Genomic DNA, 27,700 nt, shown 5'->3' with positions numbered 1-27,700 from the left:
GTTTGAAAGTCTTTCGGTACCAAAAGCACTACGTAAGACATTAATGAAAAATGTGGCCCCCGTTTTAAAAAAGATCCAAAAAGAGAGCTTTCATTAAAATTAAGGATGAAACTAATTACTATCTAAAGGACCTTCATGGAATGTTTTTCTTTATCCATAGAAATTGGCAATGTCTCTATCACTCTTTCTCATTTGTTTCCTCACTCTCACAAGAGATAACTAATCTTATTGGATTTGTCATCCTTCGTTACTATATTCAAATATACTAATTATAACATTATCTTCACATGATGCATAATGTTGGAAACATAGTTTTATATATATATATATATATAAATATATATATATATATATATATATATATATATATATACATATATATATATATATATATATATATATATATATATATATATATATATATATATAGAGAGAGAGAGAGAGAGAGAGAGAGAGTGATAGATAGGACAGGTAGATTGATGGATAGATAGATACGTGTTATATAGACATATATGTTTTATATATACAGTAGTATGTTGGTTTGTGAATTCCTCTTATCATGAACAAAACAGTTTACAAACAATTTTATTGAGCATTGTTATTATTATTATTATTGTTATTATTATTATTATTATTATTATTATTCAGGTCACTGCCTGGAATTGAACTCAGAATTTTTGGGTTAGTAGCCCACGCTCTTAACCACTACGTCATATGCCCATGGGCATAATAATAATAATAATAATAATAATAATAATAATAATGATAATAATAATAATAACATCGAAAAAATGAAAAACTTAGGAATAAGAACCCAGGTTCAAAATTTCCCAAAGGCACCTGATGGAGGCTGGAGGGTATATCAGCTGAAACGTTGTGTTAACAACAAACAAGATGAGGACAAATATCCGTCAAATGTAAATAATGTAAATAATGTACATAATTCCTCATCTCTTAAATATAGAACTGAATTTTATTGAACATAGAACATATTGGGTGACAAACAGTGCCTCAAGTAATGAACATACAAGCCAGCAGCAATGGTTGACAACAAACTGAGAGTATCAGCAGGCGAACATTAGTTGCAGTCAAGTTTTCACTCAGTGCATATATCCCTGTTCAAATTCATTATGTCTTCCCTTGGATGTTCTATGGGGGAAATGGTTTTAGTTTAAGGACATTTCAGGTGATGAACGGCCTTCAGGAACAAAATAAATTCATAACCCAATGTTCCACTATATATTACATAAATGTTATAATTTGTTTCCTAAAAATAAAAATACAATTACAAATAAACATAGATAGACGGATTAAATCCTATAACTACCATAATTGAATACAAAAGATACACATTTCCCCCCAAAAATATCCTCCTAGATTCTGTATGTGAAGTTGGGCCTCACACAAGTTAATTTTGTCCCTGACATGCACTTTATCCTGAGCATTTGCAGCTGAAATTAGAGTATTTCTAATATAACTGCATTCTTTATGTCACTAAATACATGTATTTATAATGTAGAGGATTTATATAAAGAAAAGGGAATTTCTTTGAAAACATACAATTTTTTGCAGCCAATTTTTATACTTGATCCTGATGGCTTCCAATATTGGTCATAGCGACAAGGACATAATGATGGTTTCACACAAGAACCCTACAATAGAAACAAACACAACATAGTTATTATAGTCATTATCACTAATTGCATGGAATGACTGAAACTGTGGATAATTGCTGTAAATGTATAATGGTACCAAAGTTCCATTCTTCTACACTGATTTAAAAATAAGTACCAGTAATATACTGCAGAAAGTTAAATCAGTTTATATCCATCATCTAAGGCAGTTGAAGTAGATTATTTTCTCATTTGCAAACTCTTCTTCATATGGCACTCTATCGGTTACGATGAAAAGGGTTTCAGTTGAGCTGATCAACGAAACAGCTGACTTGTGAAATTAACATGCATGTGGCTGAGCCCTCCACAGACATGTGTACCCTTAACATAGTTCTCAGAGAGATTTAGTGTGACACAGAATGAGATAAGGCTGGCCCTTTGAAATACAGGTACTACTCATTTTTGCTAGCTGAGTGAACTGGAGCAACATGAAATAAAGTGTCTTGCTCAAGGCTAGGAATTGAACTTACGACCTTGTGATCATGAACCCAAACCCCAAAACCACTAAGCCATGCACCTTCACTCTTCTTCATATACTGACATGGCAAATCAAAAATAAATGGATAAAATAAAGGCGTAGGAGTGGCTGTGTGGTAAGTAGCTTGCTTACCAACCACATGGTTCCAGGTTCAGTCCCACTGCATGGCACCTTGGGCAAGTGTCTTCTACTATTGCCTTGGGCTGACCAAAGCCTTGTGAGTGGATTTGGTAGACGGAAACTGAAAGAAGCCTGTCGTATATATGTATATATGTGTGTGTGTGTGTGTGTGTGTATCTGTTTGCGTGTCTATGTTTGTCCCCCAAACATCGCTTGACAACCAATGCTGGTGTGTTTACGTCCCTGTAACTTAGCGGTTCGGCAAAAGAGACCGATAGAATAAGTATTAGGCTTACAAAGAATAAGTCCTGGAGTCGATTTTCTCGACTAAAGGTGGTGCTCCAGCATGGCCACAGTCAAATGACTGAAACAAGTAAAAGAGTAAAGAGAGTTTTTACCAAACAAGGGGAATTAACAAATGTTGGGAATATAAAACAAGCAAATTCAAATTCTAATATTAGGTGACATGGCAATATTAATTATGAAATAAACATCTTGTGAAAATTTGTGTCCTTGTACAGATGTGAGAAATCAATAAAGTAATTATAAAAGAACCAATTATGAAATTAGAAGGGGTACAGTTGTTATTATAGAGAAACAATGGTTGCAATATGGCAATTTCATAACCTCACCAATTTCTTTATTATCATCATTTTAACATCCACTTTTCTATGTTAACATGGGTCAGACAGAGTTTATTGGAGTTTTCCAATAAATATAATACTTCGATTAAAGTTTATAAAGCGAAATTTATAATTTATAATACTCACATCAGGTCCAACAACATCTCCAGTTTTACAAGCACAACCTTGATGCGGTAAAGTCGTACATTTCCCTTGATGTGTTAATTTTTGACAAGTTTTTACGCAGGTTACATTTTCATAATATATTTGATTCTTTGGGCAAATAACTTCTTCTTTGCATTTTTCTTTGGAACATTTGAATGTACCATTGACACATTTGCTTATAAAGAAAAAAAATCAGAAGATATTAAATTTTAAGATAGGTCTTCATAATCAAATAACTTCTAAAAACAAATATATACTATTGGTCAGATGTGAAAGACAAATTATCATGAATTTTAAAATACATAAATATTGCAGCTTAGAAACTGTTTCTAGAAATTCTTATCCTCTTTTACTTGTTTTATTCACCGGACTGCAGCCATGCTAAGGCACTGTCTTGAAGGGTTTAGTCAAACAAATAAACCCTAGCACTTCTTTTATACCTGATATTTATTCTATTGATTACTTTTGCCTAACCACTAAGTTCTTGTAACGTGAACAAACCAACACGTGTTTTCAAGCAGTGATGTGGATAAATGCACACATATATTATTTAATTACAGTTTGACTCATCTCCACACAGCTTAAAATTCTATAGGTTTGTATAACGAACCTAACTCCTCAGGTATCTGGAGATAGAGTACCAAGATAGGAGACAAATTCAAGATGGCCTCTGTTGGTTATCTCAGGTCATGTGGTATTATTGGTATAAAAGCAACATCATTTATTTTCTTTGTTATAAAGCCTATATGGACAGACAAGATGTAGGTAGGTAGTTGTCACTGCTATGTCTGGGTGCTCTGGTATGATATATTCAGTAACATCAGTTTGTTGCATTTGCTGCTACACATGGCAAAATGGGGTATTGTCGCAGGTTAATGGAGAAGTAATACTAAAGCAGCAACAGCTTTTCCATAAGAGTAACCAGATCTGGTGGTGCTAGGTTGGATTGTCAGTATGAATGGGGCCATAGTCTATATGCTGGCAAGGGTTAAGTACAATGTCCTTGAGTATGGAGGAACCAGGCCTTGAGTGGTGTATCTGGATTGTCAGCTGCTAGTGGCGTGAAATACATAAACATAGTGAACCTCTGGTAGTAACAATAAGATGGTCCACTCTTCCTGTTGATGGACACTGCAGGTTGATGGACACTGCAGCCTCTCATAGAGGCAAAGTCAGAAATTGCAAGTTCCAGATGAGTATGGAAGGGCTCTGTCAATGATATTTCATTTGATGTTGAGGGAATTGATCCAATAGAACAGGACAAGGTGGTGGAGTTTTCCCTATCCCTGCACCCGAAGGAGCACATATGCTGCGTATACCTTCTTTTGAAGGCATTGGCTCTTATGCCCATGCAGTGTCCAGTGTCTTGTAATGCCATTGGATGGTGATAGGGTGACTTTATAGACCACAGCCCTCAATAAGCAGGATCCTGTTAGTGGGCAGTTGGTAGAGTTTCGGCAGTCACAAGTTGGGGTATGTATTGGAGGATGTGTAGGAGTGCATTTGCATCATGTAGCATGCAATGCTAGTAGTAATGTCATTTAAACAAGAGTAACTGACCTTGACATTGTGGAGATTGAAAAGTTTATAATACCTATGTTTTAATCAACATAAGAAATATTTTCCTAAAACCAATAAATATTATCACTTACCATTTTCCACATGAATTAAAGAACTCAGAGCCAGCAGGGTACTTTTTACTAGTAGTTACATCAACACAGTCACAACTTTCCAGTGGTACACATTTACCATCACTGTTTAGATAAGTGCCTGATGTACATACACAACCTGGGATGCAATCTTCTTCACATAAATCTGACTTGGACTCAAATGTATGGCATGTTGCTTTGCAAGATGAACATAGAGTATATTGTTTATTTTTCTCATGTGGACATTGAAAAGCTGGAATAAATGAGAAGATTTTAGAATAATTCTAAAATAAAAGGAGAAATAAAGAATCCTAACATCAAAGACAAACTAAAATCTCTGTACTAAGAAGTAGGGTGCATAAATGTTTATGATCCTTTTTTCTGTTTAAATTCCTAAAACTTATTGCTATAAATAATCACATATTCAGGAGAAGAAGTTCACTTCACAACTACATAGTTCTAGGTCTGATTGCACTGCACATAACATTGGGCAAGTGTTGAACCTATACCTCATGAATTTAATAATAGTTTGACACCAGTCCATATGATTTTTTTGTGGGCTCATAGCATGAATTCATCCCATCAGAGATATCTGGAGATGGGTTTGTCCAATAAGCCCCAAAAAACTCTGCATGGAAGTGAGTCAAACTGTTATTAAATAATATATGTAACTCCTACCAAATATGTTAAGTACCACTTTCGTTTATCCACTTGTGTGTGTATGTATGTGTGTGTGTGTGTGCGTGTGTACATGTGCATGTGTGTGTGTGTGCATGTGTGCATGTGCATGTGTGTGTATATATATATATATATATATATATATATATATATATTTATATACATGCTATCCACCCATTTAACTTATTTCCCTAGGTTCATTTTATTTTGAATTGAAGGAATGTATGTGTATTTATGTCATTATTTAGTTTTATTTCTGAATGTTCTTGCCAAAAGAGAAAGAGCTGGTTTCTAACCTAGATCCAAGGCTTCTTCATTAGAATTTCATCAACAGGGTATTTTTGCATGTATGTGTGTATATGTGCAGTATTCGGAGTCAGTGCATGTGCAGATTTGTATGTTTTGTTTTATGTGTGATTTTCCTGCATATAGTTGCATGTCTAGACATGCTCATATTTACTTAAATGATAAACTTCTGCCAAATTTTATAAATTTTTCCAGTTCCAGTGATGGCTTGGATCTGTAATCTTCAAATCATCTTTCACCTTTCTGGTTCTGAGAAGCCTAATTTCTCAAGATTGGTACTTAAGCAGTGTGTTACATATCCCAATGACCCAATAATTACAGGTATACACCTAAACTTGCAAGCTGAGTGTATGCATATATGTATGTATGTATGTATGTATGTATGTATGTATGTATGCATGCATGTACAATATGTATGTATGTATGTATGTATGTATGTATGTATGTATGTATATATGTATGTATGTATGTTATCAATCAGTTTCATTTCTGTATTTCTTGTCCATAGAGAAAGAGTCGGACTCTAACATAGATTCAAGGCTCCTTCATTGGAACTTTTATCAACATCATCTAGGTATTTGTGCATATGTGTGTGTGTGCAGTATTTGGTGTTAGTGTATGCGCAGATTTGTATGTTTGCTTTATGGATGCGTTTTTATGTATATATTTTCATGTCTAGATGCATGCATATGTATTTACGTGCTAAATTTTTGGAAAGTTTTACATATCTTTACAGTTCCATTGATGGCTCGAATCTGTAGTCTTCTAATCAGCCTTTTACTTTCAGGTTTTGAGAACCCTAATTTTTCCAGGTTTTTGTTGAGGCAGTTCGTTACATATCCCAATGCCCCAACAATCACGGGTATGAACCTATGTATGTATGTATGTATGTATGCCTGCATGTATGAATGTTTATACATATATGTATATGTGTATAAATAGTTTCTTAAACTTGATCTTTTAAAACAGGCAGATAACTAAAATCAAAATTATGCATAAAGCAAAACAAAATCCTTAACATTAAAATAATTATGCCATATTAAAGACAGTGTACTTACAACATTTTTCAGCAATGGCCTTTGATAATTTAATATGTGTCCCATGGAGTGCACACTCTCTCAGGTAGGTTTCAAGTACGATACACATTGCAGCATTGTTGTTGTGAGTACTGGTACACATCTCTTTTTGACAAAGATGGAAGAAATGTTCATAAGGAACCACATCATAGCAGGCACCTAACAACTCACTATTTTCAAATATGGCACAATTTTCATCTTTTTGTTTTATATTCTGAAAGAAAATAATTTCTCTTATTATTCAATTTATAATTGGAAAATAGTTAGAAATAATAATTATTTAGAATAATTGGAACTTTATAGATTTGAAGCCTTTTTTTAAGCATCATCCTATGATGCACCTGGACCTATCATCAGCATTGTTTCCTGGGGTCGTTAGGTGTTTTGAATTTTTCATTATCAGATACCCACACCCAGGTGATTCAGCCAGGGTTGATCAAACCCTAGCTTGTGTCCAGTTAGCACTGTACCTCTGGTAGCACTGCCCCTTCCAGGGTTTGAACCTCTTGATCCACAGCCACCTTGAGGAAACCTCTCATGATCCCACAGCCAACATGATGTCCTTCTTCCACCCACAAGTTCCTGTAATGCCAAGCATGTTGTATACTCTGCAGAGGACTGGCCTGAAAATCCTCTGCACCCTCAACGGTATGCTACCCATTGATTTGGCATACAGCTCCAGTAGCTCAGTACATTTCCTTCTCTTACTCTCTTTGCTACTTTGATGCAGTTTAGAGAAAGGGGAAATTAGACATTAATTCATTCCTATTTTTCCCAAGAGTAACACTGATGAATATGGAATAAATTATACCACTCTGCCAATGTATGAAACCATTGTTATCTAATGTAAAAAATTAATATTTCGTAATAGTATTATTTAATGGGAAAAACCATTACTATTTGATATTATTTAAGATAAGAAACTCATATTTTCCTGTTAATACTATCATCTTTTGGCTTGGTTTCAAAAGCTGGATGCCCTTCCTAATGCCAACCACTTTACAGAGTGTACTGGGTGCTTTTTACATGACACCATTACTAGTGTTTTTTAAATGAAACCATCACTAGTGTTTTTTGCATGGCACTATCACCAGTGCTTTTTGGGTGTTGAGAGAGGAAATGTGGGTGGGGGAGAAGGTTGATGAGGCAGGGCTCTTCACAGACAAGCGTTACCAGGGTGGTTTTAGGATAAAAAATTTTTTTTATTGTTTAGAGAATATATAAAGAGAAATGTTGTTGCTGTTTAACTTCAGGTAAGTATATTTTATTTCCAATAAAGATTCTAGAACCAGCACATTAAAGTAGCCATCATCTTTTATACTAGCAGGACCAAAGTCCCTCTAGTATAGAAAAAATTCTTATAATAGAACAACTTCTGTGTCCAACAGATGAAACAAAATATGAAAATTATTTTTTTCTTTCTTGTTTCATAGAGTTACAAGGGATTTTATGAAACTTACAAATGAAAATACAGAACATGGATGCGTTTCAATGTCTTTTCTTTGTGGTTCAGGGCAGAGTTCCTCTTTATATGCTGAGACAAAGTTATACTTATCCATAAGCAGACTAGAAGATTCATAAAATTCATCATTGATATCATGATTGAAGTTTCCACACAATCCCTGGATCTAAACATTATAAGAAATAGAAATAAACCTGTTTGATATTGAGACAGAATATAAGACAAAATTAGTTTCCTGACAAAATTTTTTTTTAAATCCACCAAATAAATAAAAATAATTATGGAAAGAAAACAAACCAAATCTTCACTAGATATGGAATTATTTTATATAAATATTTTAATGCTTACAAACACCTTATAAACAAGCATTAGTATTTTTTATTTTTTACCTTTTGCTTGTTTCAGTCATTAGACTGCGACCATGCTGGGGCACTGCCTTGAAGAATTTTAGCTGAATGAATCAACCCCAATACCTTTCTATTCTTTTTATGCCTGGTACTTTTTCTATCGGTTTCTTTTCCCAAACCTCTAAGTTATAGGGATGTGAACACACCAACACCGGTTGTCAAGTGGTGGCAATGGACAAATACAGACATAAAAACACACACATACACATAGACACACTGACACACATCTATCTATCAATCAATCTATACGTGTGTGTCTGTATTTGTTAAATGATGATGAGGATATATATATATATGTATATATATATATATATATATATGTGTGTATATATATATATATATATATATATATATATATATATATATATATATATATATATATATATATATGTATATATATATATGTATATATATATATATATATATATATATATATATATATATATATATATATATATATATATATATATATATATATATATATATATATATATAAAATCAAAATAAGCAACACAAATTTTAAAGATGGTTGCAGTACGCACGTTTCATGCTACTCCATTTATTTAAGTAATGCGAGCATTACATTAAATGCAATATGTAGAGCAATCTTCAGCTGCACGAAAATGCAGAAAATTACAGTAGAATAGACATATTATAATTGTGGCAACATTTCAAATCCAAGTGGGAGGAAGAATACATAAAAATCCATCTTGACATAGCCAAGTCTATCAGGCTAGTAATTGGTTCTAGGCAAAAATTCTAACTGTCTCTGATTTTATTGTCTCTTATCTAGTAGTAATAGTATAAGGGACAATCACTTCTAAGGAAAGGGAAGGTGTAAGCATTATGCATGGACATGGCTATAAAGGATATGGTTATAAAGGTTTCTCTGGTCAGAGTGGCAACACTCTTATAGGTTGGTTTTTTTTTACTACTATCAAAATATTGAGGAATTAAACCCTAGGTATATAGGTCAAACAGGGCTTTTTCTTTAGTTTGAATAGAGCATCAGTATTGTTTTACAGACATCAATATTAGTTTAAACAATATTTTAACAATATTTTAACAATAAGAGGTATGTTAATAACAATAAAATGAAATGTCCTCGTTAAGAGATTTAACATTGAAATGTAGTTAGTTTATACAAAAATCATGAAGTAATGTCAGTATTGAATTCAGAGGCTATAAGGTGTAAGGTCTAAGGATATTAAGTATATTGGGTTCATGAAAAACTATTTTGAATTATTTTTTAAATGATTTTAAAATTTTAGCTGATATATATAATAATACTATTTTGAAGACACATAAATGTAAGCTATATTTTTATAATGTGAAGAAAAAATTAGTATAGGATTTATATAGTTTATGATAATGGGTTTACTAAGGTTTGAGGGACAGAAAAAGAAAAATGATATTAGGAATTAACAAGGCCATCCAATACAGGAACATGATGATTGATTAAAAGTTTCATTAGTCATGAGTTTGTTTTAAGATTAACAGGGGCTAATTAAAGAATATTAATTGAATAAGGATTAGATTAATTTTGGGCATAAGGATTATATATATATATATATATATATATATATATATATATATATATATATACATACAACAGTCTCCATCTATGAAATCCACTCATTAAGATTTGGTCAGCCTGGGGCTATAGTAGAAGACCAAGGTGCTACACTCTAGGATTGAACCTAAGACCATATGGCTGGAAAGCAAGCTTCTGAAATACAAAGCCACTTAAAAGAGAAAATATGGGTAGTGGTGCTCAACCTTTTCTTTTGGATGTTGATAACACAAGTAAACATAAGCAATGCTGATTTTTTTCACCTCTTCTTTCGTTATTCATCTATCACCCCTTCTTTTCTCATTCATATGTTGTGATGGCGAAAAACAGAAAATACATGACGTGCTCTTTGCCACTTCCTTTCCCTCATTGCTATTACTTTCTCTCACTCTCTCTCGGTCAGGGCTATTACTCTCACTATTTCTCCTTCACTGAATTATTTATTTTCTTTCTTCTCCTTTCGCTTATACTACTCTTTCTCCTACTCTGTGATCTTGGACAAATATATATATATCTATATATATATATATATATATATATATATATATATATATATATATATATATATATATACAAATTTATAAAAACACTATGCTTATTATTATATTAGATTATATAAATACCTTGTCTTTAAAAGTATCATCGAGCTGGATATACATTTGTTGGTCTTGACTGTATAATATGCGAAATCCCTGGGCAGCAATAAGTATAAAGTGAGACGAAACAGGAACAACACTTATCTCTTCGTTATAATAGGACTGACCGGAAAAGCGAATTCCATTGACAGTGGTGTCGTTGTTACATATGTGCAAAGAGTGGTTGTTGTGGTTAATTGTGAAGCTTTTAATACAGTTCAGATCATCTATCCAGATTTCTTTACATTTTGAATACATCAGAGTGATCTTCAAGTTTAAATCATTGTCAGCCCGTGACTATAAAAAAAATATATATATGTCCATTAATTAATAATTTGTTTAATAAGAAGTGGAGTTTCAAATAATATAGATATAAAAGATAACTTACTTCTAATAATGTATATTCACAAGCAGATGGTTCAAAATCATAAAAGCTTCCATCAAAAGTTTTAATATTTGACCTTCCAAGTATCCGGCAAATTGCTGGACAAGCTTTTTTGCCACATTCCCAGAGTCCATGTTTGCACTCACTATAATTAAATGAGAATTAATATCAAAATTAATGTTAATTTATAACAGTCCAGGTGAAAAACAAAACTAGTAAATTTATTTAGTAGAAATAAATACCAGAGTCTGAGAAAATTAATGGTGGTTTGAACAGGTAAAATTTATTTAGTGAAGTTTGTAAATTTAATTAAGCTTTCATGAGGAGATGAAAACCTTGATGTTTCAAAGTTCAGAGGCCAGGCTGTCTCTCCATGTTGAGTCACTACAACGCATTGAGATGCCACAGCTCTGGTGCTAGGGACATGTGATTATAATGTTGTAGGGAAGAACCACAAGATGGATTTTTCAAGCCAAGCCAACTCGTAGGAAACCTAGGGATAGACAAGAATGAAATAGTTGCATAATATCTATATTTCCAGTTGGTTGCACTTGGGAATCCAGCCAGAAAATCTGACAGCTGCTTCTGATAGGACACTCTGGAGGAGATGTCTGAGGATTCTACCCCCATGACCCTCTTGTGAATAATGGGAAGAGAAGGTGGATAGATGGATTTACGGATAAGAGGACTAAAGAATACAAGAGAATTTATAAATGGTGAGAAGTCTGTTCACCTGTGGACAAGGAATTCTGAAAGAATTTATGTGAAAGTGCTTCAAGGTGAGAGGTCACTAGAAAACTTGAGAATTATGTTTTTCAACAATCAACTTTAATTCAAATTTAGGCAATGATCGCATTCAACCATAGAAATTACAACTAAAATTTCACACACACACAGAAACACATGCTTAATATGCCTATTCACATAACATATAATTCAGCAACACACACACACACACACACACACACACACACACACACACACACACACACACACACACACACACACACACACTCATATATATACACTTAAACTTTCCATTTACCAAATACACTCACAAGGGATTGGTCAGTCTGGAGCCAAAGTAGAAGACACTTACCCAAGGTGCCATGCAGTGGGACTGAACCTGAAACTGTGTGGTTGCAAAGTGGGCTTAAAAGTTTAAATCATAGAAGGAAATGTTAAATGATAACTTTACCAGGTATTACATTCCATTTTAACTTTGGCACTGTGTTTATATTTCTTTTCCTGGTACCAACATGGACATTCTGTAGCATTGATACATGTGTTGTTTTCTAGGACTTGTCCTTTTGGACAATGGCATGATGGTCTGGATCCGAAGTCACAAGTCTTGCTTTCAAATTCACTGTTGCTGCTGTCACAGGTCAATGGACAAAGAGGAACTTGTTCACTGAAGACAAATCCTTTAGGACAGGTTTTTCCTGAAAGCAGAAATGAATAAAACAAAGATGAAAAGAAAAAAGGAAGGCTGAAGTTAAAATACATTTGGTGCCCTCTGGTTATGGCTGTTAATGCAAGAAGATTATTATTCCCTGCAACATGAAACAAGATTAGAAATTTGAATTTAAAATTAAGAAGATGCATAGAGTTTGCATGTTTAGCTTTTTTTTTATATCTATGAAGTTCTTACAATTTCTAGTCAGTAGTAATCATTATAGCACTATTTCATTTTTTTTAGAAACTTTCAGCATGATTTAACCTGTAACTTAGATATTTTATGAAGAGAGATATTTCATTGAAATTAAAAATCAAATTAGTTACAATCTGGAGGAAATTCTTGGAATGTTGTTTTTCCTTTCTTCATAGAAAGTTGGTAGCTTAGGAAATGAAGTTTCTGTTGGCCAAACTCACTCATAAGGATTTGGTCAGACCAGTGTTATAGTAGAAGACATGTGCCCGATGTATAGAAGACATACCCATCAGTAGAATCAATAAAGATTTGAACAAAATGCTTTGCAGTATGATCCAGTTCTTTACATTCTGAGTTCAAATCCTACCAATGTCAGCTTCACCTTTCATCTTTCCAGGGTCAATAGAATATCATAACTTTACAAAATCATTTACTTACTACATGAGTCTTTCCTCCAGTCAATATTAATTCCAGCAGATGCACATTCCATAGCATAATAATTGAAAATTTCACAATAGATAGAGTCAGTTTCTTTGTTCAAGCAAACTTGAGTCTCACAAAATCGTATCCATTTGTCTGGGTTGACCTAATTAAATATAAAATGTAGCAAATATATTTTTATATAAAGAAATATTTATATCATTATATATTATAAATATCAGTGGTTCTGAAGCTGATGGGTACCAGGAATCTTGTAAAAAATATTAGTGAAATTTCACCCACCCACTCCTGCTTTGTTAATGAAAGGATAAAAGATTTTGCAACCATGTAATTCTTTCTTCGGCATGTTTAAAGAGTTTTCAACTGGCTTACAGAATTGATAACAGATTTAAAACAATATATAAAACTGCTAAGAAACTAAATAAATATATATATATATATATACATATACATACTCAAATATACTCTTTTACTCTTTTACTTGTTTCAGTCTTTTGACTGTGGCCATGCTGGAGCACCGCCTTTAGTCGAGCAAATCGACCCCAGGACTTATTCTTAGGAAGCCTAGTACTTATTCTATCGGTCTCTTTTGCCGAACCGCTAAGTTATGGGTACGTAAACACACCAGCATCGGTTGTCAAGCGATGTTGGGGGACAAACACATACACACAAACACATACACACACACATATATATATACACATATATACGACAGGCTTCTTTCAGTTTCCGTCTACCAAATCCACTCACAAGGCTTTGGTTGGCCCGAGGCTATAGTAGAAGACACTTGCCCAAGATGCCATGTAGTGGGACTGAACCCGGAACCATGTGGTTGGTAAGCAAGCTACTCACCACACAGCCACTCCTACATATATGTACACACATACTCTAATATGTGTGTATGTTTGTGTGTGCATGTGTGTGTGTGTGTGTGTGTGTGTGTGTGTGTGTATATAACAATAAGCAAATCATGTGTGTAGGTTGTTCAGCAAGAACTTGCAGAACTGTCTTTCTTGGACTATGAGAGCAATGTGAGATGAAGTGTTTTGCTCAAGAACACAATGCACATTTCAATCCAGGAATTGAAACCATGATCTCATGATTATCAGTGCAACATCTCCCTTTAGATTTGTAGTTTCATTCCTAAATTATAATTTATTATAATTTAGTCATTCTATCTGTTTGCATGATGCATGTTGTGTTTGAATGAATGTATATGATTACATTCTTTTATTCCTTTATTCTTCTATTCTTTTATTTGTTTTAGTCATTTGACTGCAGCCATGTTGGTGCACTGCCTTTAGTCGAGCAAATTGATCCCAGGACTTATTCTTTGAGAAGTGGTGGTGGTGGTGGTGGTGGTGGTGGTAGTAGTCGTAGTAGTAGTAGTGTAGTAGTGGGAGGGTAGTGATGGTTGTGGTAGTGGTGGTGATGGCAGCGGCGGTGGCGGCAGCAGCAGCAGTAGCAGTGGTTGTAGTAGTAATAGAAACACCTACAACGACGACGACGACGACGACGATGATGATGATGATGATGATGATGATGATGATGGTGATGATGGTGATGATGATGTAAAATTCAATTTATATTTTAAACTCTTTCTTATTTTCCATGATATCCATTAACAAATCAAATTAAATTAAATAGGAAAAAAACAAACAAAATTAAAAATTTCAAATATTAACCTTTTCATGACAATTCGCAAAAAGCTTTTCCGATAGTTCTGAGCATCTGCTATTCTCTGAGACATTTTTACAAGGTCCAAAGGCTTCTGTAACACACTAAAGAACAAAAGACAATTTCAATAATTCTGTTATGTACAATTATAAATAAAATTATATTCTGAACTGAATTGAACTTATATATTTGTTGAACAAATTCTGTAGAACAAAAGACAGTTACCCAACAAAATGAATTTGCAATTCTTTTATGATTTCCTGTTGGGACCATTTGTAGTTTAATGCGTAAATGAGAATTCATTTATAACAAAAAAAAAAAAAAAAAAATGCAGCACATTCCATAGATTTAAAAACAAATGAAAGCAAACCTCTATTTACTCCTTCACAGAAAAAGAAACAGATAACAGTGATGTTGATGATGAAAATGATGATGATGACAAAATAAACACAAACCAACTAACAAAAGAATCATGTTTAAAGAAAGGACGCTTTCTTTACATGATGTGTACCTGATTTACAAAAAAGAAAAAAGAAAGAATAGACCAATTCTGCCAAACTATGAGGTTGAACTCATTATAAGGGACAACTACCTACAAAATGAGTTTGAGAACTACTTCATTTCTCAGATGTAGTAATTTAACTATACATTTACTATGTGTAGATTCCTTCCTCTTTACATTACATACTCTGTGTGTGTGTGTATATATATATATATATATATATATATATATGTATGTACATACAGTATGTAATGAAAAGAGGAAGGAATCTGAACAGTGTAGAATGAAGTTGAAACGATTGTTGTGCTAATAAATGTCTTTTGTTACACTCCGTCTTCTGTATTAATCATTTAAAATATACCCTGGTCATGAGTGGTTTCCTGGTGTCATGGAAAAAAAAGAAACAAGAATAAAAGGATTACAAGAATGTAATTGTGAGAAAACATCTTTCAGTTATTACCATATGTTCAGTCTCAAAACTTTTGAATGATGTCATGAAGGCAATTTCAGACGATGAAGCTTCACCATCTCTCTTGTAAAAGTCATCTGCAATCAACAAAAGAATTACATGAAAATATGTCTTGCATTTCTTGTTAGTATCAAACCATGCACATTCTCATGTGTACACACACACGTGATGGCTACAACTCAATTTTGAGTATTGCCATCACTTGAAAGTTCATTGATATCACTAGAACGAGTTTGCCTTTTGCAAACATTGTCTGAAGGAAGAAGCTGTTGTCCAAAATGAAACCCAACAGCAAAAGGCCATACTCTCATCCAAATCTGCAGAACATGTAAGAATGAATATACACAGCAACACTTTGTTTCTCACTGTTTTATGTAATCATTATGATTTAATAAAGCTTGACAGGCTTTAGCACATATCAGCAAACACTTTGTTTGCTGAATTCTATAGATATGAACAATTGTTCTCATCTGGGTGATGTCTGCCACTGAGGTGACACAATCATACTGAAACACTGATGTCTGAAACTCCACCTAGGATTAAGTGGATTATCTATACGCATTGTCGAAAGGAAGAAGTTGTTCTCTAAAGACAAAGCCAAAATCCCAACAGTGAAAAATCATATTCATGTCCAAGTCTACTTGAATGTATAAAGAATGACTGTTTACATCACTGTTTTGATCCTTGGTGTTTTGTGTGTTCTCTTGAAATTTATTCAATTTAAAAACCGTTTCTTGATTCTCATAATTACGTCTCTCTTGTTATTTTTCTGGTATGGAAAACTATGTGTTTTGATTCTCATTATTAATCTGAAATAAGGTGGCAAACAGGCAGAAATGTGTGCACACTGGCCAAATTGCTTAGCAGCATTTCGTCTGTCTTTGCATTCTGAGATCAAATTCCACCAAGGTTGACTTTGTCTTTCATCCTTTCAGAGTTGATACAATAAGTACCAGTTAAGCACTGGGGTTAATGTAATCGACTTACTCCTGTCCCCAAAATTGCTGGCCTAGTGCCAAAATTTGAAATCTTTATTAATCTAAAATTCTAAAGCAGTGAGCTGACAGAATTGTTACAACCCTGGACAAAATGCTTCGCAAAATTTCTTCCAGCACTTGACATTCTAACTTCAAATGCCACAGAAGTTGATTTTGCTTCTCATTCTTTTGGGGTTGATAAAACAAAATACCAGTGGAGCACTGGGGTCAATGTAATTGACTTTCCTTTCCCCTTAAAATTGCTGGCCTTGTGCCAAAATTAGAAAGAATTATTGATCTTAAATCTGACACCACACTGACAAGATGTATCTAAGACTGTAATAAACATGTCTGGCCGAAATTTTGTGACTTTCCATTTTTTTCTTTACTAAGAAATAAATAGATTAAATAATTCATAAGTTGAATTTTAGTTGTTATGGACTAAGTATGAAATCGTTTTTTTCTGCCCAGCACAAAGATACAATAAATACATCAATTCAAACAGAATGACTATTTTGTTTACTACATCAAAACAGAAACCAAAACAGATTTATGCTAATAAAATAAATGTACTTACTAGTGGGGTTTCCATCAAAATTTCCACACAAACCACTTGTTTTGGAATTTCGGTACTGTTCTCCTAGAGTCAGCTCTATGTACATGTTTTCATTGAACAAAAGCTGTATATCAGATGTGCTGCTTTCAATTGAAATGTAATCATACCGTTTCATAATTGTAATACCTACAATGAAAGTATATAATTCTGAGATTACAACAAGAAGAAAAGATCAAGAGCTTTCACAACAATCTTTCTCGCATATGTCCTTATTGTCTTATCAAGGGAAATATATAAGCAAATAAATATCTACATACTAACTTAGTAAAGACATCATCGCTAGTCTGCTTCAATGTTGCTTTTTTTATGAGACACAATTTTTTTTACATAATAAAACATTTAAGCTAACACTAGAGGGCATCCAGTGAGCAAGCAAAGTGTGGATGTCGTTTGTTAGATTCGTGGGGCCTTTGTCACAGCAAGGCAGCAGAAATCTCAAAAAAGATTTGAAATCAGTGCCCCAAAATTATAGATAACTAGCAGAAATATCCAGCATTGCCTGGATTAAAGAAAATAATGAAATTCGAAAATGCCTTTTAGATCTCTAACATGACACATGGATTATGCAGTTCTCAACAGTAATTAGCTGAGGTACAAACTATTAATGTCAATAACATATTTTGTCCAATGTTCTCACTGTTAAAATTGTTTAAAAAAACAGGTAGTTTTTTGTCTTTGCAATCACTTTCAATTGTCAGTACTTATTTGAAACACATTGAACCTGAAAATGCATAAACTTGAGAAGAACCAGCCTGCAGGCACTCCTCTCCTGTTAAAAAGTACATCAACTCCATGCAAAATACATTTAAATGAGCATTCATTATAACGGCATTCCCACATGCATTCTTTTCAAGTTATTTCGATGTTACACTCGCTTGCCCTAAGCCTTATTGCATGCAAATGGAGAAAACGTTCACTGCATATATATCGATCACTGTACGCCAGCGTCTAACAGCTTTGGCTTTTTAATACACAAAAAATTGAAATTATTTTTTTTCTGTGCCTCTGATTAAAATTTTCGAAAAACAAACCCAGCCACATTACTTGGAAAAAAATAATCTTTATTGTGCTGATTTTTCGTAAAATTTCGCGCATGGGAAAGGCAACAAAATCGCCCCTCCCCACTTTGAATGGGATATTCCTATCTTAAAAAGTAATAATCGATTATCTCGGTAACCATGGGAGTTGGAGGGCAATAAAAATCTCTTGAACATGAGCGGACCATGCTGCCGCTCTGTGCTGAATTTCACGCGATTCCACTGCACCATTCTCGAGTGAATCTGCCGACACTCAATCAATCAATCAATCAATCAAGCAATCAAGAACACTGCAATTTATAGTATAGATTTGCACACCTTTCATAACGAAGCAAAAATATAGATATTGTTTTATCAAAATACAGCCCATTGTATCAACGGACTTTTGATGTCTATTTAAAGAACGGTGAAGAATATTTACCTTTTGATATTATTCCTTTATTGAAGTCGACAGTTTCATTCTGAATATTTACATCAAATCCTTCTGCTTTGATTTCCAAATGACCAAATTTTAGGATCAATGTCTGAATGAAATAAAAGAAGACCAACTTTAAATGAGTCTGAAAATTTTACTAGCTGATACCAAGTATTAAAGATCAATATGGCATTTTAAATGTTTTCTTTATAAGTTATATATATCTTTTATTTTTTACTTGTTTCAGTCATTGGACCGAGGCCATGCTGGGGCACTGCCTTGAAAGGCTTAGTCAAACTATTCAACCACACTTTTTTCCCCAATCATCATAGAACCTAAGACTCCATCATCTAACATGTCCTTTTTCAATAGAATAGCATGTTTGGAACCACATAGAGTTTCCCTTGTGAACTCATAGATTGTTCCATTGTTCAAACTATTGATATTCTCATTGGCAAAACTTATACAAAATACCTCACCTTTGACATTACATTTTAACTCTTTAGCATTCAGATTACTCTGTCAAGTGTAGCACATTTATCCACATCGATTTCAATTAGTTATGCTTTTACTTGTAGCATCAAAATTTCAAAGATGCATTGTAAGATAAATGCAAGAGGCCAGTTTTGACCAGTTTGAAAACATAAAACAGGTAAAATATTTTGGCTAGATATGCTAAAACATTAAACCAATAATTACTGGAACAAACCAGTAAAATTTGGATGCTATTGAACATTTTTGATGGAAATAAAAACACAACTTACCATGGTACAAGATTTTAAGGATTTGCAATTCTTGTAGTGCAAAGAAATATCCCAAAAGTCCTTATTGTGAGCAAGAGTGTACTGACAATCAGCCAGAAATTCATAACATGCTCCATCAAATGTACGAATACGGTTGGCGCCATAAACATGACAAGTACTACCTGGACTGGAGTGGTTGCTGGAATCGGCTAAAATGGTAAAATAATAATAGTTATTATTTCCATGCTAGCATGGAAAAAGAGGCATTAAATAATGATGGTGATGATGATGATGAGGAGGAGGAATATTCGTCTTATTTTATCTATGTCTTTATTACAAACTGCTAACTTACAAGGACATAAACAAACCAACACCGGTTGTCAACAGTGAAAGGCAAACACAAACACAAACACAAGAAGCACACTGACACACGTATACATACATATGTACACACACATACATATATACAGTCATACAGCCATATATATATATATATATATATATATATACCTGTATATATATATATATATATATATATATATATGTGTATATATAAAAATATATATAAAGGAAGCCACTAGGTGGACTGCTAATGTGCTAGAAGAAGATCACATTTCATGTGTCTACTAAGACCAAATAATTCTCAAAGGGAATTTAGCGAAGTAACAAAAACGTAAAGCGGGCAAGACCAGTGAAAATTACACAAAAAAATACAATTATCTGTAAGCATATGTTTCAAAATTAATACTTTCTTACCGAAAATATCTGTTTCTCATCAGTATAGACCGTTGGATAAATACAATTTAGAGAATCGCACACTAAGTTGTACGTCACAAGAAACGCACGTATTGTGGCGTACAACTCAGAAATAGCCCCCAGTTGTTTTCCCCTAAAATTCCTGTCTTCAGAATCTACATTGTCCGAGGTATATTTGTAGAGAGTTTCATTAAAAAATATCCATTTTTTTAAATATATCCATTAAGTTAAGACATATTGAAGTGGACTCTACTGAATTTTCAGAAATTCCCCACCCCACCCTCTTCTAAAACACTCCTTCCTCAAAATTTTGTATATTCGGAATCTACAGGATATAACACATATTTGTAGAAAATTTCATTAAGAAATATTCATTTTCCCAAAAGTTATGATCATCAAAAGTCGGGGTGGGGCAGAAATCTGTAGTTATGCCATTCGTTCTACTCTAAGTACAAGGCCTAATTTTTCTTTCTTCTTTTTGGTGTGGTGGGTAGGGTGACTTGATTATATTGACCTCTGTGTGCAACAAGTACTTATTTTATCAATCCTGAAAGGATAAAAGGCAAAATTGACCTCAGCTGGATTTGAACTCAGAACATAAAGCTGGAAGAAACGCTGCTAAGCATTTTGTCTGGCATACTAACTATTCTGCCAGCTCACCACTTTTAAAAGAAATACAATAAAAACAACAATAACAACAATAAAATCTACTTCTAAACATACATCTTTTATTAAAACAAACAAGTCTAGAAAATAATACTCTGAATATTGAAAAGACAGTCAGAAGCCTAGATAATTAGTGATAATGAACCTAATAACAGATTGTAAATAAATAATTTACTCACCATCCCAGCATTGTGAACATTGATGATTTGGTAAACCCCAGCTCCCTCCTTTGTGTTTCTTACAACAGTCATCTTTTGACATCACATTATTTCCTGCTTTTTCTGATTTCACTCCATCACAATCAGTATTTTTATAGCAATAATATTGAGTAGGAGATGTATCTGAGTTAAAAAGAAATACATTTAGAAACACATTCTTAGTAATGATTAAATATTTTATTATGTTTTTTTTAAATTTTTTTTTTAAGTGTGCACATTTGTAACAGATTGTACTGGGTCATATGGTACCAGTAGTAAGAATAACTTGGCTTGATCATAGATTGCGTTTTATAAGAAAGGAAATATAATGCCAGGTGGAGATATGATTTGTCAACTGCCACCAGTCCTCAGTCAAATCGTCCAACCCATGCTAGCATGGAGAGCGGACGTTAAACGACGACGACGAATCAAGAGACTTTAAGCCTTTTTCATTAGGACTCTCAGAACTATAACATAATAAATGAAATGGAAAGTGCTCTTTGGAGTCTGTACTGAAAACTTTGTCCTTTTCTAACTTTTCAAAGACAATTCAAATTCATAGTGCAAATCTCTGTTTTGGTTGTTAAATATAACATGAATTTACAAGTAGGAAGAACAATAAAACCAAAGCAGCTAAAGTTATTTTGGAATTAGACCTATATTACAAAGACTTTAACTTGGAACGACCTGACATTTAATTCACACAGTACATATGTACAGTATATAATGTTTTTCACTATAAATTCATATGGCTGTAACCTTACCAGCAATCCTGTCATCACATCGGTAGCCAACATAACCAATCAAACACGAACAGTAGTTTGGGGCAACACAAACACCAAAATTTTCACATGGTGGGTCACAAATGGCTACAAAATACAAGACAAGTTGAAATTAATTTAAAGAGATTAATAGATTAAACAACTTCAGTAGTTCTGCCTTAAATTCTATCACAAAAAGAAAGCTTTATAATTTATAATTTAGCTCAAATTTTTCAAATAAGGTTACATACAGTTTGTTATCCAATTGAGTCAATATGAAATTCCCAAAAACACATCTTGTACTTTTATATTCTTTTATTCTTTTCCTTGTTTCAATCATTTGACTGTGGCCATGTTGGAGCACCACTTTGAGAGGTTTTAGTTGAGCAAATCAACTCCAGGACTTTTTTTTTTTTTTGAAGCCTAGTATATACTCTGTTGGTCTCTTTTGCAGAACTGCTAAGTTATGGGGGTGTAAACACACCAACACTAGTTGTCGAGTGGTGATAGGGGGACAAACATAGACACAAAGGCACACACACAGATATATACATACACTCATATCTATCTATCTATCTATCTATCTATCTATCTATCTATCTATATATATATATATATATATATATATATAAGTCAGTAAATAGTGGGGTTGTGTTAACCGCACGTGGAGAAATAATAGGAAAATGAAGAATAAGGCAGAATGCTAAACTGGAAGCATATTTTAATAAAGATTTCTAACCGGCTTTCATTGCGAAGCAAATTTTCAAGAGGGAGAATGAAAATGTTTTTTACAAAGAAGTACAAAATGAAGAAAATAATATATAAAAAAAAATAATATATAAAAAAATAGATATACCAATACATTATATTGTCTTTGAGCTTTTGAAGTTCAATGGTAGTTCATGTATATAATGGTTGGAAAAATAAGGATGCATGAGAATTGAGAGTTGTGTTAGGTTTAAAAAAAGGGTAAAAAGTTTGTGTTAAGCAGGAAGTGTGGTGTCAAAACAGGAAGTGTGTGTAAGGGGAGACAAATGTTTTTAGTTGGAGTTATGAACTCTTTTTCAACAGGAAGTCCAACTAAAAACATTTGTCTCCCCTTACACAAGGACACAACATGCCACTGTGAATCGAACTCACAACCTTACAATTGTGAGTCAGATACCCTAACCACTAAACCACCTACATTTAAAACACAAAATTAAATAAAAAACCTACAAGAATAGAATCAACAAGAAAATTGCAGTAACTGACCTTGGTCACAAGAAGAACCCATATATCCATAACAACAGCCTTGTTGGATGCTTTCAGCAGTCCTAATGAAGAAATTAGAAAAGTTAATTTATTGTGAATTGCTTTTTGAGAAAATTGTGAATGAAACACCATCTCTCTTACTAATCCCTTAAAAATTTCATGTCTTGTATCTGTGTAAAAACATTTATTGCACCATGAAAGAAATAATTTTTTTTGACCATTTTGATAGAGGAGTAAAAAAATTATTTTACTCTTTTACTCTTTTACTTGTTTCAGTCATTTGACTGCGGCCATGCTGGAGCACCGCGTTTAGTCGAGCAAATCAACCTCAGGACTTGTTCTTTGTATGCCTAGTACTTATTCTATCGGTCTCTTATGCCGAACCGCTAAGTTACGGGGACGTAAACACACCAGCATCGGTTGGGGGGACAAACACAAACATATACACACACATATACTTATATAAGTATATATATACATATATATGACGGGCTTCTTTCAGTTTCCGTCTACCAAATCCACTCACAAGGCTTTGGTCGGCCCGAGGCTATAGTAGAAGACACTTGCCCAAGGTGCCATGCAGTGGGACTGAACCCGGAACCATGTGGTTCGTAAGCAAGCTACTTACCACACAGCCACTCCTACACCTATAAATTTTTATAAATAATTATTTTAAATTTTGGCAAGATTGTTAAGAATCATTCAGAAATATCCAGTTGAATTTGATATTGTGCTGACACTCCAGCACTGGTCTCCCCTGTTGAATAACTAACTTAAAAGTAAATATAAATTTAAATAATAAGGGTAAAAAATTGATATTAATTTCATTAATATCAATTTAAACCAGTGGCTTAGCATATAGAAAAAATCTGAAGATTCAGAAAAATTATATTACATACATATAAGAGAGATGACCACTAGGTGGACATCCAAGGTGGACATCCAATATGCTAAATGTAGACCCCATACGGTATGATCACTGAGAACAATTTTTTCTTAGTGGTCAGACCTTATGGGGTCTACATTTAGCATATTGGATGTCCACCTAGTGGTCATCCCTCTTATATGTATTTAATAAAAAATAAATATATATAGTATTTGGAGTGTCATAAGAATTTGATAAATAGGCATGAAGCTTTAGAGTTACAGAAGTTGTAAGTAAAACTGTTCCAATTGGAAACTGGAACTGGATTGCAAACCCAGGTTTTTTTTTCCCCAAATAAAGATAGAATGAAATGAAAAAAAACAAAAAAACTCAGAAGTCCTATTTCAAATAAACAGGAACAACAGTAACAAAGAGAAAATAAAGTGGTGCTTCTGTTGACATTAACATTTCCTGAACTTGGTCATAACTGTCAACAGTTTCAAAGTTTAGAGCTTCATTAGTTTTGAATTTATATTAGATAAAATTCAAAATTGATTATGCAAAATAACATATGCCTTGCTTTAAAATAAATTCATGGTTTACAACCCTAAAGAGAACATATTATTCTGGCAATTGAAAGACCATATAGGGAATATAGAATTAGAGTGGTAACAACAATGAAGATGCATCAATCAGTTTAAATTTCTTTTAGTGTGAGATCACAACCTAGCTTCTTAAAAAGGAAACTGCTGATAATGAGTTTGCTTGATCAAGACTGGTCTGGAACATTAAATAAAACATCAGATAAAACAAAATTTAACTTACTTTTTAAAAGCACATGTTTTGTTTGAGTTTAACATGGAATTTATAAATGATTTGCTAGTGACATTGACTTTCTTTGACTCTGTTGTATTGTGATCCAGGAAATAGCCTTCGGCAATCATGTTCATAATATCTTTGCAGGGTTGCGATTTTGTTTCAATAACAGTTTTAGTTGTTGGACAAAAGTGAGAGCTGAAATAAAAGAGAGATGTTTAAGGGGTTGAAAACTGTATTCTGTTATCACTGATCAACCATTCCACTTACTAAATCTCTCTCCCTCCTCTCTCTTTCCCTCCCCCTCTCTCAGTTTATTTCTTTCTCGCTCTATCTGTGCCTTTCTCTCTTATTCTCAGTCAGATAGATAAATAGATAGATAGATAGATAGATAGATAGATAGATAGATAGATAAACAGATAGATAGATAAATAGATAGATAGATAGATAGATAGATAGATAGATAGATAGTAGACAGACAAATAGACAGATAGCGAGAGAAGGGGGAGCGTGAGATAGACAGATAAAGACAAACAGATAAATGGACAGACAGACAGACAGACAGAGAAATAGACATAAGTTCGGTAGTTCTGGCCAACTAACTCCCCAGCCTGCAACCCCCTTCATTATTATGTGTGGGGTACAGTTGGGTAAGAGACCAACAAAACTCCTTGTAACACCAAAGACGAACTGAAGGCAAGGATTATAGCAGCATTCACCAACTTAAACAAGGGAAACATCCAGAAGAGTTTTAGGAGAGCCTGAAGTCATCTGAAGGCCGTGGTTGAAGCCAATGGCGATTTTATTGAATAAATTTACTGTTTAGTATTTCAAGATATTTTTATGTAATTTTGGTAAACATATCTGTTAAAATGAGATATCAGTGTGATTTTCATTTTGGCATAATTTAGACAACAATAGTCAATAATATATTCACCACACCCTGTATACATATAAAACAACACAATTCACTCTGCCAGAAATTTGGAAATGACCTGCTGTACTACTTGGCATTTGCACTGGAAGCTCCAATACGAACATTTCAGGCTGTTTGGGTGTCAATCTGAAGACATATATATGCTGAGAGGGACTGTGTAGTAACTTGCTAAACCGTCCATAAATTTTCATGGTGAATACATATATACTGAGAGAAAATTAAGCTCGGAATCAGCCGAGTGGGAAGTCCTTACTGATGATGCTATGGAAATAGCTGAAACTGATCAGTCAGTATAAGGAATTCTCAATTGATGTTTGGGTGATTACAGTCCCTTTCAGCATACATCTATACAACTGCATGTTTTAACTACAATATTAGAGCTTTTTAGCTCTTATTTCTAGCAATGTACATGTTCTTACACCCTAGTGACATTTATAGTTTTTCTTTCTTGTAGCATATTGTGCATGGCTGTTTATATATATATATATATATATATATATATATATATATATATATATATACACACATATGGTGTTGGAAACATATAGATACACATATATATATATATACATAGATGTACATATATAAAAGGTGTCCATAAATTACCTTTACTATTTGAAAAATATTCAGAAAAGAAAAGGATAACTCAGCAGATTTCATTGGAAAACATAGGCAAACAAATAAAGTTTTAGTAGAAACACTAGAACACTGCCATGCGGGCTCCATTGATTACATGCAGCCTGGTGAATCATCCATTTTTCTTTTCCTGAAGTTTTGAAATTGTAATGGTCATCTTGTGTACTTATATATATATATATATATATATATATATATATATATATATATATATATGTATATATATATATATATATATATAAAGGTTATGAAGGGTAATGGAGTCACCCGAACCCTAAAGATACAGGTAATACCGAGTAAGTGCTGTATACCGACTAGTTTTGCCCCTGATGTGGTTGCAACATGAGTGGGAAGCAAACTTCTTACCACACAGCCATACCAGCACATTTTGTGGAGACATATTTCTGTGTAGGAACTCCATTCGAATTTGTCAGGATCCACTAGTAAAAAGGTGTAGGGATTTTAAGATGCTTGATTTAGTAAATAATATAAAATAAAATGATATAGATTGATGTTGGATCAGAGCAATTATATCGCAAGTGGGATTTAGTAGCAAATAGTTAAAATTCATCAAAATTCTAATCCATTACTTTGACAATCTTAAATAATGTTTTATGTATATATTTTTTCCTGTGTATAAATTTGTTAGACATCCGTGATTAAATATATATATATATATTATAAATACATTGCCTTACCTTTGCATGCCGTTTGCAATGCTAATTTCTGCTGTGTACATCACACTGGCAATAAAGACCAGTCGAAAGGGCAAGTCTGCCCCCAGCATGGCAGCTGCTTCTCCAAAAGATGACAACTGACTATATTTTAAATAAACTCTACTGAATGAGGTTCTGGACAAGCAGACTTACTGAGAGTAAAGAGTATTGCCGGTTGATTATATAGTAGCTGATCTCCCAGGGAACCTTGGAATGTTCTTTAGCTTCTGTGTATAAAAAATGTCAAATAGGCGTTCTTTCCTAAGAAGGCGGGTTTTTAGGAAATGTAAATACTTCAGTTGGCATATGTCAAGCGACTTCACCATCATCAAAATGGT

General features: G+C 33.4%; 1 protein-coding gene across 1 annotated transcript in view; it reads right to left on the bottom strand.

Annotated features, from left to right (window-relative positions):
* Window positions 1-27,488, bottom strand: part of LOC149133444 (SCO-spondin-like) — a 41,461-nt gene extending 13,973 nt beyond the window's left edge. The window contains exons 1-19 of the mRNA XM_089359094.1: window positions 27,345-27,488; window positions 25,083-25,271; window positions 23,393-23,454; window positions 22,142-22,246; window positions 21,360-21,521; window positions 19,780-19,967; window positions 19,022-19,124; window positions 17,525-17,689; window positions 15,962-16,047; window positions 15,008-15,103; window positions 13,320-13,467; window positions 12,429-12,672; window positions 11,234-11,375; window positions 10,834-11,142; window positions 8,229-8,396; window positions 6,751-6,982; window positions 4,712-4,961; window positions 3,042-3,234; window positions 1,561-1,652 (exon numbers count right to left, since the gene is read on the bottom strand). Of these exons, the coding sequence (XP_089215220.1) occupies window positions 1,561-1,652; window positions 3,042-3,234; window positions 4,712-4,961; window positions 6,751-6,982; window positions 8,229-8,396; window positions 10,834-11,142; window positions 11,234-11,375; window positions 12,429-12,672; window positions 13,320-13,467; window positions 15,008-15,103; window positions 15,962-16,047; window positions 17,525-17,689; window positions 19,022-19,124; window positions 19,780-19,967; window positions 21,360-21,521; window positions 22,142-22,246; window positions 23,393-23,454; window positions 25,083-25,271; window positions 27,345-27,433 (3,023 nt within the window). The 5' untranslated portion in view covers window positions 27,434-27,488. The remainder of the gene's footprint in view (window positions 1-1,560; window positions 1,653-3,041; window positions 3,235-4,711; window positions 4,962-6,750; window positions 6,983-8,228; window positions 8,397-10,833; window positions 11,143-11,233; window positions 11,376-12,428; window positions 12,673-13,319; window positions 13,468-15,007; window positions 15,104-15,961; window positions 16,048-17,524; window positions 17,690-19,021; window positions 19,125-19,779; window positions 19,968-21,359; window positions 21,522-22,141; window positions 22,247-23,392; window positions 23,455-25,082; window positions 25,272-27,344) is intronic.
* Between the last annotated feature and the right edge of the window lie 212 nt (window positions 27,489-27,700).

Source organism: Octopus bimaculoides, chromosome 10 (genome assembly GCF_046866305.1).
Source record: "Octopus bimaculoides isolate indiv1 chromosome 10, ASM4686630v1, whole genome shotgun sequence".
NCBI classification, from domain to species: domain Eukaryota; kingdom Metazoa; phylum Mollusca; class Cephalopoda; order Octopoda; family Octopodidae; genus Octopus; species Octopus bimaculoides.
The sequence above is the reverse complement of the archived record's forward strand: the minus strand, read 5'-3'. Positions and strand labels throughout refer to the sequence as shown.